This window comes from Symphalangus syndactylus, chromosome 22, assembly GCF_028878055.3.
Source record: "Symphalangus syndactylus isolate Jambi chromosome 22, NHGRI_mSymSyn1-v2.1_pri, whole genome shotgun sequence".
NCBI lineage: Eukaryota > Metazoa > Chordata > Mammalia > Primates > Hylobatidae > Symphalangus > Symphalangus syndactylus.
The window spans coordinates 11,694,172-11,707,346 of record NC_072444.2 but is presented as its reverse complement, the minus strand read 5'-3'; the positions used below and the strand labels follow the sequence as shown (position 1 = coordinate 11,707,346).

Genomic DNA, 13,175 nt, shown 5'->3' with positions numbered 1-13,175 from the left:
CCGAATGCCCAGCCCTGGCACACAGCAGGTACTCAATTTATTGAACAAGAAAGCAGCATCAAAAATCACCTACTTGCCTTTCTAACTTCATCTCCATGTTTACTCTCCACTTCCTGCCATGGGCTACAGTTACAGGAGTCTATGTTCCTGCTACTCTAGCAGATGCGATTTCCTCGAGTTGTTAATCTTGGTATGTCCCACCTTCCTCTCATGCCAAGGGGCTGGCACAGAGCAGGTGCTCCACAGATGTCTGCTGAATGAATGAGAACCTAGCAGAGCACAGCCCTTGTATTCATTCAATAAATACTTATGGGTAAACAACTACTTTCCAGGCACTGTCCTAGAAACCAGAGCACTAGAAGACAGATGTGGTCTCTGCCTTCAGAAGGCTTACAATCTGGTGAAGAAGACAGGCATTAAAGAATAATTACACAAGTAATTAATTCATCACAATTATGTCAAATGCTGAGAAGTATAGATTGTCTTATGAAAGCACATTCTGGAAAAATTAACCTAATATAATATAGGTGTCAAGATGGGTGTCCCTAGGACAATGACATCCAAACTAAGATCTTAAAGGTAATCTGGAATTAGCAGGAAAAGACGGAGAGGGGGAAGAAGAAGAGAAGAGCAGAACAGTGAATAGTCCAGGCAAAAAGATCAGCCACAAAGCACAGCACAGATGAAGACAGCGAGGCAGGAAATAACCCAGTGCCTTTCAGTAAGTGAAAGAAGGCCATTTTGTCTGGAGAGCTACACTGGGGCAAACAGCAAGGAACAGGCCTGGAAACTTTGTCTTGGACCTGCATCAAGGTAAGACCATGAAAAGAACTGAATTAAGTTCAAAGAGCTATTAAATTTTTTTTTTATATATATAGAGTTTTGCTCTTGTTGCCGAGGCTGGAGTGCAATGGCACGATCTTGGCTCACTGCAACCTCCACCTCCCAGGTTCAAGCAATTCTCCTACCTCAGCCTCCCAAGTAGCTGGGATTACAGGCATGCACCACCACACCTGGCTAATTTCTTGTATTTTTAGTAGAGACAGGGTTTCTCCATGTTGGTCAGGCTAGTCTCGAACTCCCAACCTCAGGTGATCCACCCACCTTGGCCTCCTAAAGTGCTGGGATTACAGGAGTGAGCCGCCGTGCCCGGCCAAAAATTTTTAAGTGGGAAAAAACATTCATTTACTCACTCAACAAATATTTATTGAGTACCTATTATATGCTGGGCACTGCTTTGAGTGCTGGAATGACAAGATCATATTTCATTTTAAAATAGATCTCCCTGACAGGCGTGGTGGCTCATGCCTGTAATTCTAGCACTTTGGGAGGCTGAGGCAGGTGGATTGCCTGAGGTCAGGAGTTTAAGACCAGCCTGGCTAACATGGTGAAGCCCTGTCTCTACAAAAATTAGCTGGACATGGTGGTGGGTGCCTGTAATCCCAGCTACTCGGAGGCTGAGGCAGAAAAATCGCTTGAACCCGGAAGGCAGAGGTTGCAGTGAGCTGAGATCATGCCACCACACTCCAGCCTGGGCAACCAATCGAGACTCCGTCTCAGAAAAAAAAACATCTCCATGGCTACAGTGTGGACAATGGTTTGGGGGCTGGGAGGCAAAAACAGATGCCTTTGAGATGTGCAACATTCTGGGACCTAAACTAGACATATATGTTGATGAACAGACAGAGAGAACATTCACAAGCTTAAATAAGAACACATGGGGCCGGGCGCAGTGGCTCATGCCTGTAATCCCAGCACTTTGGGAGGCCGAGACTGCTGGCTCCACAAGTGCAGGGAGCAAGTCTGTCTTATTCACTACTACGCCAATGCCACACACAGAGTGAACTCTCAGGTTAAATAAATGACTCTCGGTGGGGCACAATGGCTCATGCCTATAATCTCAGCACTTTTGGAAGGCTGGAACGGGAGGATGGCTTGAGCTCAGGAACTCGAGATCAGCATGGGCAACACAGTGAGATCTTGTCCCTGAAAAAAAAAAAAAAAATTAAAAATAGCCAGGCGTGGTGGTACATGCCAGCTACTTGGTGGCTGAGGCAGGAGCATTGCTTGAGCCCAAGAGGTTGAGGCTGCAGTGAGCTGTGATCACGCCACTGCACTCCAGCCTGGGCAACAGAATGAGACCCTGTCTGAAAAAAAATAAATAAATGATGCTCTGATCACAAAGCTCGTGCTCCTTCTAGCATTTCTGGGCTACCACATAGGAGGAAAGCTAAAAGTGTATATTTATATAAATGCCAGACCATGAGAAGTAAAGCATACGAAGGCTGCCGAAAGGCTCCACAAGGTGAAAAGGACTTGAAAAAGGCCTTCCGGAGAAGGTGAAGCCAATGCTATGGGACGAAGCAGATAGGAGATAAGACAGCTAGCAGGTGGAAATGTCTTTTTTTTTGCCCTTTGAGAATAAGCTAAGACTCAGCAGCTGTCACCAGGCAAGGAGTATGGCAAGGTCTGGGGGAAAGAAGCTCTTACCTGAAGGCTCCTAGGCCATGGGAGAAGATGATCAAGGGGTATCCAGAGTCCTTTGTCTTAAAAGGGCCATTCCAGCTAACAGGCAGGCGACAAGATCCTAGCAGAGACATGGGCTATAGAATATCTGGCTGCCCCAAAGCTGTTATCCCAAGGGCAGCCTGAGTATAGGTGTGGGTGGGGACATGTGTTTCTCCCCTCTGGAGAACCACCATCGGTCCCTGAGCAGCTCAAGGCAGTTAATCACCTATTTCTTCTCCCTTTCTTCCCTAGGAAGAGTGAACACAATAGAAAATGGGAAGCTAAGCCAGGTGCAGTGGCTCACGCCTGTATTCCCAGCACTTTGGGAGGCCAAGGTGGGTGGATCATGAGGTCAAGAGACCAGCCTGGCCAAGTGAAACCCCCTCTCTACTAAAAATACACAAATTAGCTGGGCATGGTGGCAGGCTCCTATAATCACAGCTACTCGGGAGGCTGAGGCAGGAGAATCACTTGAACCCGGGAGGCAGAGGTTGCAGTGAGCTGAGATTGTGCCATTGCACTCCAGCCTGGGCAATAAGAGCAAGACTCCGTCTCATCAAAAAAAAAAAAAAAGAAAGAAAGAAAAGAAAAGAAAATGGGAAGCTAAGTCCAAAGTGGCAGTACTGAATTCTGGGGTAAATTGCTGAGATGCCAAGGCACTGGGTGGAATTCCTACGTGTGGGACCTTTGGGGGAAGTGGATGACTCAGTGTTACCCTACTCAGAAGAGGGGTGGCTACAGGGAAAACTGCAGGAGACTGTATGCTCCTTGATAGTTAAGAATCTTTCTTTGATACACACAATAGCTGGCACAGAGTAGGAATTAATACATGCTGAATAAATGAGCAATCGGTGCCATTTATGGAACACATTATATGTCCCAAGCACTGCATCAGAGGCTTTACGTACATCCCGTACTACAAACCCCCAAAGGCACGTATTTAGACAGGTTCAGTAACTTGCCCAAACCCCACGGCTAGTAAATTATAAAGTCTGGATTTGAATCCAGGAAAGTCTAACTCAGCCACCAAAGCTCTTTCATATGTAATTCTCTCCCAACTCTCCATACCACACTGGCTAATGGATGCCCCTTACAAAAGCCTGGACGCTGCAGGCTATAAGGTACTGCATCCACCTGGGGATCTCCCAGGAACATAACCAAACAACTGGGAAAGCATGCAGAGGTCAGGCCAGCTCTTACCCACAGCCAGGTTGAACAGCAAGCCCCCCCAGCGCTTATTAAACTGCAGGTACTCGGCCAGGCCAGTGCAGTACTCATAGCGGGGAATCCACAGGGGCTGCTCCATGGTCTCCTCTGCCTTTTGGCAGGGGTAGAAGAGTCGAAAGAAGCTCCCCTGTAGGAAAGAAGAGAGCAGCTGTTCAGAGCAAGGAGCCCAGGCTAGATTTCCCAACAGCCACACTCGGCAGGTGTTTGGGGCACCAGCAAAACAGGGCATCAAAACAGGGAAACTGAAGTTTCAATTACCATACCTGAATTTTACATTCAGAAATCTGGAAAGAAACAATTTGCTTTTTAGCATATATGTAAAGCTTACGTTACTTCAAATAGCCATCTGTATTTTGAATTACATTGTGGGAGGGGGCACCAAAAATATTTGAGTGCTTGGGACAATTAAAGATTTAAATCTGGCCCTGAGCCTAGGCCTGGAGGAGCCCCAGGAGTTAGAGATTAGTTCTCGTGCTGAACAGGGTGGCCTTGGTAGCTCATCCAGGCCACTTTGCTAGGACAGCCCCTAGGAAGCAACAGCACACTCATTTTACATGGGAGTAGGTGAGGGATTACTAGGAAGTGTGTGCCTCTCAAGGGAGACAGGAGGTCCAAGGGCTAGCAGAGAAAGACCTAGGAACTAAGCCAGGCACAGTGGCTCATGCCTGTAATCCCAGCACTTTGGGAAGCCGAGGTAGGAGAGTCGCGTGAGGCCAGGAGTTAGACATCAGCCTGGGCAACATAGCAAGATCTCGTCTCTACTATATATACATATATATAAGTTAATTAATTAAAAAGTCCTAGGACCTGATAGAGGACCAGTCCAGAAGTCAAGGCAGGAGGAGAAAACAGATCAAGGCAGGAGAGAGAAGAGGAAGCTGTCCCCCTACCCAGGTCAGGGAGTCCAAGGCCAAAGGCACACGCCCATGGCTCTTTCTCTCACACACTTGGATTATGATACGATTAGAACCCTTCCAAGATCAGGCATCTGCCCTCAAGAAAGGTGAGAGGATCTGCGAGCTGCCTCTAAAGCTAGAGTCCTCCCCTTTCCTCTTAGGTGGAAAATGAACCCATTATCTCTGTCTATTGGGATGTTTCTAATGTTTGGAAAGAGGAAGAAAAAGCTCACGAAGACAGACCTGGGGGCTTGATAACCAATCCAGACCTGCTCTGATTCATTTTCCCCACCGTGGGAGTGCAGGATCAGACTTGCGATCGGTAAGTCATGGTGCCGGCAGAAGCAGTGCAAAGAGAAGAAAGGGAGCTGGGGACACTTACCTGGAGACTCTGACCCTCCATCACATCTCCACAGCCTACGAGGTGGGGTCCTGTGACAGGTGGAAAACCCACAGACTGGTTGACCCCCATTTCATCCCCGGGTGAATCAAATGACTTGCCGGAGCTGAACTTGCTGGCTGGATGGGGGAACACAGAACAGCAGCCGCTTGCTGGTTTCCTCTTGGCTTCCTGTTGCTGAAATGTGTTATCTGTTATCCTGTCCACCCCTCCTTAGCACCTCATCCTCCCTGCCGTCACTCATTAAATCTTGCACCTACTACTTTGCTACATTGCCTTTGCCAAGGTTGGGGGTTGTTTTTTACTTTGGTAGGGTAAGGAGACGGCTGTGAAGAGGAAAGAGAGAGCCCTCCATAGTCCTCACAGCCCATTAACAAATGTTTATCCAGCAGCTACTATGTGCGCGGCACAGCAGCAACTGCTGCAGAGACTGTCATGCAGACCTTGCTCTCCTGAGGCTAATAGTAACCACTAAGATCCATTATTTATGGTTAGCACTGTACAGACCTCTTTATAGACGTTATATACATTGCATCATTTCATTGTCTCAACCACTCTCTGAGGTAGGTACTTTTTTTTTTTGAAACGGAGTCTCGTTCTGTTGCCAGGCTGGAGTGCAGTGGCATGATCTTGCTCGCTGCAACCTCTGACTCCCTAGTTCAAGCGATTCTCCTGCCTCAGCCTCCTGAGTAGCTGGCATTACAGGTACGTGCCACCATGCCCAGCTAATTTTTTGTTTAATTTTTAGTAAAGTCGGGGTTTTGCCATGTTGGCCAGGATGGTCTCGATCTCCTGACCTCGTGATCTACCCACCTTGGCCTCTAAAAGTGCTGGGATTACAGGCGTGAGCCACTGCGCCTGTCCTGAGGTAGGTACTATTAAGACCTTGTTTTGGCCAGGCGCGGTGGCTCACGCCTGTAATCCCAGCATTTGGGAGGCCAAGGCGGGCAGATCACCTGAGGTCAGGAGTTCAAGACCAGCCTGGCCAACATGGTGAAACCCCGTCTCTACTAAAAATACAAAAATTAGCTGGGTGCAGTGGCGGGCACCTATGGTCCCAGCTACTCAGGAAGCTGAGGCAGGAGAATCACTTGAACCTGGGAGGTGGAGGTTGCAGTGAGCCGAGATTACACCACTGCACTCCAGCCTGGGTGACAGAGTGAGACCCTGTCTCAAAAAACAAACAAACAAAAGACCCTGTTTTACAGATGAGGAAACTAAGGCATAAAGAGGTTGAATAACCTTCCCAAGTTACCCAGTGGCAAACCCATCTCTGTCTAATCCGGAAGCTAAGTTCTTAACCATTACTGCTGATCCTGCTCGGGGGAGATTCAGTTATACAGATGCAAAGTCACTGAACTAAGCTTTTTCTTAAAACTGTTTGATTTTTTGAGAGACAGGGTCTTGCTATGTTATCCAGGCTGGTCTCAAACTCCTGGGATCAAACAATCCTCCTGCCTAGGCCTCCCAAGAAGCTGGGATTACAGGTAAGAGCCACCACATCCAGCTTTAAACTACTGAATATGGGGTAGCACTTACGCTGGGCCTTTAAAGATGAGGAAGTTGAGAGGCAGGGGAGGAGGAAGAAAGCACTTATAGAAAAAAACCTAAAAGGAAAAAAAGCAGAGGTAGAGAAAAGTATGATGTGGACAGTAGATCAAAGAGAAGCTTTCAGCGTGACAGGCATGCACACTCCTGACTAGATAATATTCCTACGGCTCAGCTGCTTCCTAAACTGGGGCCAGTGCTCCCCTAACCCTCTTCAGTTTCATCATCTCCAACACCAACATCATCGTCACACTTACTCTGTGCCAGGAACTATGTTTAGTGCTTTTCACATATCATTTTATTTAATTCTTTCAACAGTCCTCTGAGATACGTATTATTATTACAGATGAGGAAACGGATGCTTGACAAAGGCAATTTACCCAGTAACATATGGTAAGCAGAGCCAGAGTTCGATCTTGGGCAGTGTGGTTGTAACATGAGAACATCAAACTTCCCAGTATCCCTTGCCTTGTGATTTGGGTGGGGCTGACCCCTCCTTAACCTCCAGAGCTGAGCCTTAATTAACCAGAGCCAGTCAGTCCTTCTTATTTTCTGGTCAGTATTTGGATGAAAAGTGGGCATATGGCATTAGGTTGGTCCAATAGGAGTAAAGCCTGGGACTTTGGTATGATGGTTGAGAGGAGAAAAGTTATTTCCTGTTTTGAACTAGTGTGATGTGTAGATGTCACCTGTCAAGTGGCCTTGAACCACAGCAGTCACTTCTGCCATCTTGAGGATGAAGATACCCATGGTGGATGGCAAAACCAAAAGAATCACAGAGAAATAGAGGCCCATTGGTGAAGACATTAAGAATCCACAGATTAGACCATATCTGAAACCTGACCCACTCCTAGACTTTCTAGTTACATGAGTCAGTAAGTTCCCTTGGTTAAACCAACTGAAGTTAGATTTCTTCTGGTTGCAACCAAAAGCATCTAAATGGATACACACTGAGTCTGGGGTCCACATGTTAATGATTAAATTATTCTGCTTCCTTTAAGATGCTCTGGGAGAGATTCGGGAGCTCCAGTCAAAGCATGTCTGGGTAAGAAGAGACCTAAGAGAGCATTTCTGTCAATCCTCCCCACAATCGGTTTCCCCTTCTCCGCGTACATACATGTGCTTTCCCAGGGAAGACACCAAGGTCCGGAGAGATTAAGTGAGCTGCTCAGAGTCACAAGCAGAACGATGATAACAACACACAGTCTCCTGGTTGTCAGCTGTCACTTGTCTGGTCTCAACAATCCTAACATCATTCTATTTAACTTTGAAAGATAAGAAATTATTTTCTTTCTACTAAAGATAGCGTCTTCATTTTGTTTCTTTTTAGCAAATTTAAAAAACAAACCCAATTCTTTTGAAAAAGAAGCTAAGCTCCTGATGTCAGTGGGTTGTTCAGCCAGAGTGAAGGGGGATGAGCTCTGCTTAGCCTCAGACCCTGACCTCTCCCCATCGCTTGTTGTTGAGGTCTGCACATGGAAGACCTACTGCTGGGGCCACAAGACACATGTCACTCACATGACAATGAAGCAGCTGCAAGTTCAACTGTCATAAAAGAGAGGCAGACAAAAGACCACAGGAGTTCTGAGAAGAAACAGTGTTCCTTTAGCTTGGAAGTAGAGAGCAGGGGAAGATGGGAAAGGCTCTTTCAAGCAGGAGAGAGTGAGCAAAGGCACGGTAAGAAGGAAGCTTGTGTGAGAAACAACACAAGGTGAGAAGAGAAAGTTGTGACCAGATTTGGGGAGGAGCAGTCCCTCGAGTGCTAAGCTAAAAAGCTGGAATCTACTCTGGAAACGAGGTCATGTCCATGAGAGATAGTCTGAAAGAACCACAGTGGAGGCCCAGCTCGTTTGGTGCCTAGCTTTTTTTTTTTTTTTTTTTTTGAGACAGGGTCTTGCTCTGTCTCCCAGGCTGGAGTGCAGCGGCTCACTGTGGCCTCACCCTCCCAGCTCAAGTGATCCTCCCACCTCAGCCTCCTGGGTGGCTGAAACTACAGGCACTTGCCACCACACCCGGCTAATTTTTATATTTATTTGTAGAGATGGAGTTTCATCATGTTGCCCAGGCTGATCTCAACCTCTTGGGCTCAAGCGATCCTCCCGCCTTAGCCTCCCAAAGTGCTTGGGATTACAGGAGTGAGCCACTGTGCCAGCCCTGCCTAGCTTTCTTATCTTATGCAAGTTATCTGATCTCTCTAAGCTTGATTCCCCATCTGTACAATGGGAACGCTATCCATCCTCACAGGGTTGCTATGGAAATAAAATGAAATAATGCATTCAAAGCACCTGGTGTGGTACCTGACTCTTAGGAAGCATCCAAGAAATGTGCTGATTGAATGAAAAGTAGAAACACTAGGATTTGGCCACTGAGTGAATCTGGGGAGTCAAGAGCCAATAAGTCAGATTTTAAGATTGGGGAACCAGGACAATAGTCCTTAAGCTTCTTATGGGAACAGATTTTTGTCTCACTCTGCATAGAGATCAGCACTTAGGACAGGAATCAGGATAAGGGGACTTGGAAATGGCCAAACAGAAGACAGCAGAACTCTCTTGTGCTCCCGGAAAGTTTCTGGGAAGATCATCAACTAAATTGTTTGGAAATAAAAATTACAGAAGCTAATTGGCCAGAGTGAAGCTAACATGCAAATGAATCCTTGTTTCCTAGGCTCACATTGACTGATGTCCAAATAGGATGGAGAGATGGAAAAATCCAATCTGAGTTGCAAATTTTGCCAAAGAGACATTCACACAAAGCATCCAGAGTCATTTCTCATAAAAGTCATGGAATTTTCCAAGGAAATCAGTCTATGTGTCTCTACCTTCTTTTGCTCACTTTGTCTAAATAGTTAATGATGGTACCTGTCCAGAAGCCTCTCCATCCACTGAGGCCCAGTGAAATCTCTAGTCCTCTGTGAAGCTTTCACAGGTCCTTCCAACCTTTCCTCCTCTCATCTCTGATCACTGTCCACATCCATTATCTGGTAACCAATCTTAGACTACCTTAGGGCAGCTCTTGGATTAACACCTTTTCTAGCAGTTTTCAACCAGTGACTTGCCTGCAACAGTGGTCTATAGAGAATCTAGATCTTAGGTTCCTGAACCTATTGTCACAATCACCTGGGAAGCTTTTCAAAAATGTATATTCTGGGGCCCCTATTTCTAGGGATCAATTCGTTTGTAAAAGCTTCCCAGGTGTTTCTGATCAGCAAAGTTTGAGAACCTCTGGTCTGGACTTTGATTAGAAATGTCTCTGGATGAACTTTTCTTTCATTCAGACATGTATGCATGCAGCAGACGCTTACTGAGTGTATACTGTGTCCTGGTCCACCATTTTCACGACTATGATTTCACTTGCTATAATCCCCATGGCCACCCAGAAGCATGTTCCTATCACTAGACTTAATGTAGCGCCCTGCATATAGCTGGTCTCAATAATTAATTTATCCAATGAATACTATTTAATTTTTGGTACACTTATGCCTCATCTCTTCAGATCTACTCCAGGGGTAAAGACTGGGTTTTATATTTTTTTGTAGGCCAAACCGTCTATCTGCACGCTTTCCCCACATAGTTGGGACTCAATAAATGTTCCTTCATTTGGCTTTGATTTAAACCCATCTCAAGTCTTCTTTAATCTTTGTTTTTGATCTAAAAATAAGGCTATATGGAATAATGGGGGAAAAAGGTTTTGATGACTCTGAATTCTACCTGTCACTTATAGCTGTGTGATCTTGAACAAGTTCCTCAAACTCTAAGCTTCTGATAATTTATTCTCACAACAGAAATAATAACTACGGCCAGACGCGGTGGCTCATGTGTATAATCCCAGGACTTTGGGAGATCAAATGGGAAGGATTGCTTGAGCCCAGGAGTTCAAGACTAGCCTGGGCAACATGGCAAAATCCTGTCTCTATAAAAAATAAAAAAAAAAAAATTAGCTGGATGTGGTGGTATGCAACTGCAGTCCCAGTTACTCAGGAGGCTGAGGTAGGAGGATTGCTGGGGCTTGGGAGCCGGAGGCCACAGTGAGCCAAGATTGCGCCACTGCACTTCAGCCTGGGTGACAGAGCGAGGCCTTGTCTCAAAAAGAAGTAGTAACTATGGGCCAGGCGCGGCGGCTCATACTTGTAATCCCAGCACTTGGGGAGGCTGAGGCGGGCAGATCAGGAGGTCAGGAGATCGAGACTATCCTGGCTAACACGGTGAAACCCTGTCTCTACTAAAAAAAATACAAAAAATTAGCTGGGCCTGGTGGCGGGCGCCTGTAGTCCCAGCTACTTGGGAGGCTGAAGCAGGAGAATGGCGTGAACCCGGGAGGCGGAGCTTGCAGTGAGCCGAGATCGCGCCACTGCACTCTAGCCGCCTGGGCGACAGAGCAAGACTCCATCTCAAAAAAAAAAAAGAAATAGTAACTACTCATGAGATTGTTGATGAGGATTAAATAATGCATGTAAAGCACTCGATGGATAGAAGGTACTACAACCACAGGAGGCAACTATAATTATTTTAACCACATGCCCTCTCAAGTTCCTTATACGTAAAATGGATACTTCATAAGTGAAAATATTGCCTAGGGCCTGGTGTATTTTGAGTGCTTATAAAATGTTAGGAACTAATTAACAATGCTATGTCTGTCTTTCCTAGCCAAGGTCTCTCATTTTTCTTGGATTAATCCCTTTAGCAAAACAGATTCTTTCCCAGCAGCCTTTTCAGGCCTCAGACACCCCTACCAAAGCCAGTGTCTACTGAATAGGCCCAGAGGAGCCCAGAGGGAATGGATGGAGCTTAGGTTGCAGCTGTCCTCTCCTGCTGGGACCCTGTTTCTGGTGAGCAGAGGACTGCTGCTCTGCCAGCTGTGTGACCCTTTCATCACCGGATATTTCAAGATACAGTCCAAGATAAGCACTTCTCTTGTGCTTCCTTTCAGACAAAGCTCTCTGAAGACTAAAAGCTCATTGGCCTGACCTTTGGTCTCTGGAGGAAGTGAGGAAATATCATCCAGCTCGTAGACAATGAAGACACCAAGCACTCGAGGGATGAGATTGAGCAACAAGGTGGCAAAGCTAGAGAAGAGGCCTGATAAGAGTGTTCCAGAACATTAATAATTGTGATAAAAATAATCTGTCTCTTGTGAGGGCCTTACAGTTTACAAGGCATCTTCACACATACTAGCTTGTTGGCTCCTCAACACTCCTCATCTGAGACTCATGGGGCAACAGTCATCTCCGTTTTAGAGGAAGAAACTGAGTCCCAGAGTTGTATGATTTGCCCAAGGTCACAGAGGGTGAGAGGCAGAGCTTGCCTAGAACCGGGTCGGCTGACTGAGTCCAGGGTAATCGCGGATTGGAAAGAAGGAATGGGGACCCTTCTTCCACCGCCGTGAAAAACAAAATTGAGAGTAAGAGTAAAGTACACAAAGGGTGGAGGAGCATAAAGAAGCCCGGGGTTCAGGGAGGTGAGGCTGCAGGGTGAAGGGAGGGCTGTGGGGACCAAGGTGGGGCTGCGGGGCCTGGGGCCTGGGACGGGAGCTCAGTGGGGATTCCAGGGGCGCTGGCCGTTAAAAGTGCGAGGCGACCGTGGGAGGGTCAAGGGAGTGGGTGGCTACAGGTGTCTGAACAGGAGACGTAAAGGACGAAGATTAATGTGCAATTCCTACGATTGAGAGACGCCGAGGCCCCAAACCGGGCCAGAATACGAAAGTCTGCAGGGAGCTCAATTGAGATATAGGTGTTTTCTCCAATCAAACTTACCCAGTCAAGCAGATTCCTCAGAAGCAGCCCCAGACGTTTAACTCGACGGAAATGAGAAACGGCCCAGGAACCCGTGGCCCTTTGGTCATTGTAGTTTCCAGGGCTCAAAATGGACCCTTGGAAGCACTTCCCGTTCCTCAATCTAGAACTACAACTCCCGATGTGCAGTGCGCGAGATAGCGCATTACAACCCTAAGACTACAACTCCCAGAGTTCTACGCGACCTCCCAGCCCCGCGTGGTCGTGCGAAACCGCCCAAGGCCCGGGATGCGGTGTGATTCCTCCCCCTGGTGGCCTGAAGTGGAGCCGCCGCGATTTCTGCTCTCGAGCGGAGGGTTTTGCTTGTAGTTCCGTGCGTAACCCTCCGCCTCACCCTCCTCAAATAGTCCTCAGGCGTGCCTAGAAATGGCCCCCGCTTCGCTTTATTCTCAAGGAGCTGGGAAGAGGTCGGAGTTTGTTTTGTGTCTTCTGCACACTTTGTTTCCTGTAAGAATAACAGACTGATCATTCAAATTAAGGGGACATTCCCTACCAGCCTGCACCTGTTGACACCTGTGATTTTCTATTGTCCTCAAAAGACTCCCTGGCAGAGAAAGGGGAGGAACCCGAGTAATCTCCTGGGCCGCATCCACCCCACATTACTGTCTTATGCTGGCTCTTAGCGACACTGAGGGACAAGATACTGCCCCTAGCCTCAACAGAATCACAGTCTAGCAGAGAATTCAGACAAATGAATAATGACAGCACAGAGCCGTGATCTCATGGGGAGACACAGCAAGCGTGGGAGCCTTGAAAAGGGGCCTCTGGCCAGGCTTGGGGGAAAGGGGCGGTGTCCGCACGGCATCTT

General features: G+C 47.1%; 1 protein-coding gene across 6 annotated transcripts in view; it reads right to left on the bottom strand.

Moving 5' to 3' along the window:
* Positions 1–12,597, bottom strand: part of PAFAH2 (platelet activating factor acetylhydrolase 2) — a 53,475-nt gene extending 40,878 nt beyond the window's left edge. For 4 of the 6 annotated variants that reach the window (XR_010118909.1, XR_010118911.1, XR_010118910.1 and 1 more), the window contains exons 1-4: positions 12,329–12,597; positions 5,014–5,150; positions 3,709–3,862; positions 2,491–2,587 (exon numbers count right to left, since the gene is read on the bottom strand). Coding sequence is in view for 1 of the 6 variants with exons in the window: in XM_055261796.2 (XP_055117771.1) it covers positions 2,491–2,587; positions 3,709–3,862; positions 5,014–5,103 (341 nt within the window). In the remaining 5 variants the exon portion in view is untranslated. The remainder of the gene's footprint in view (positions 1–2,490; positions 2,588–3,708; positions 3,863–5,013; positions 5,151–12,328) is intronic. The other 2 variants (XR_010118912.1, XR_008653874.2) reach the window with 1 other exon arrangement.
* Positions 12,598–13,175: the final 578 nt, after the last annotated feature.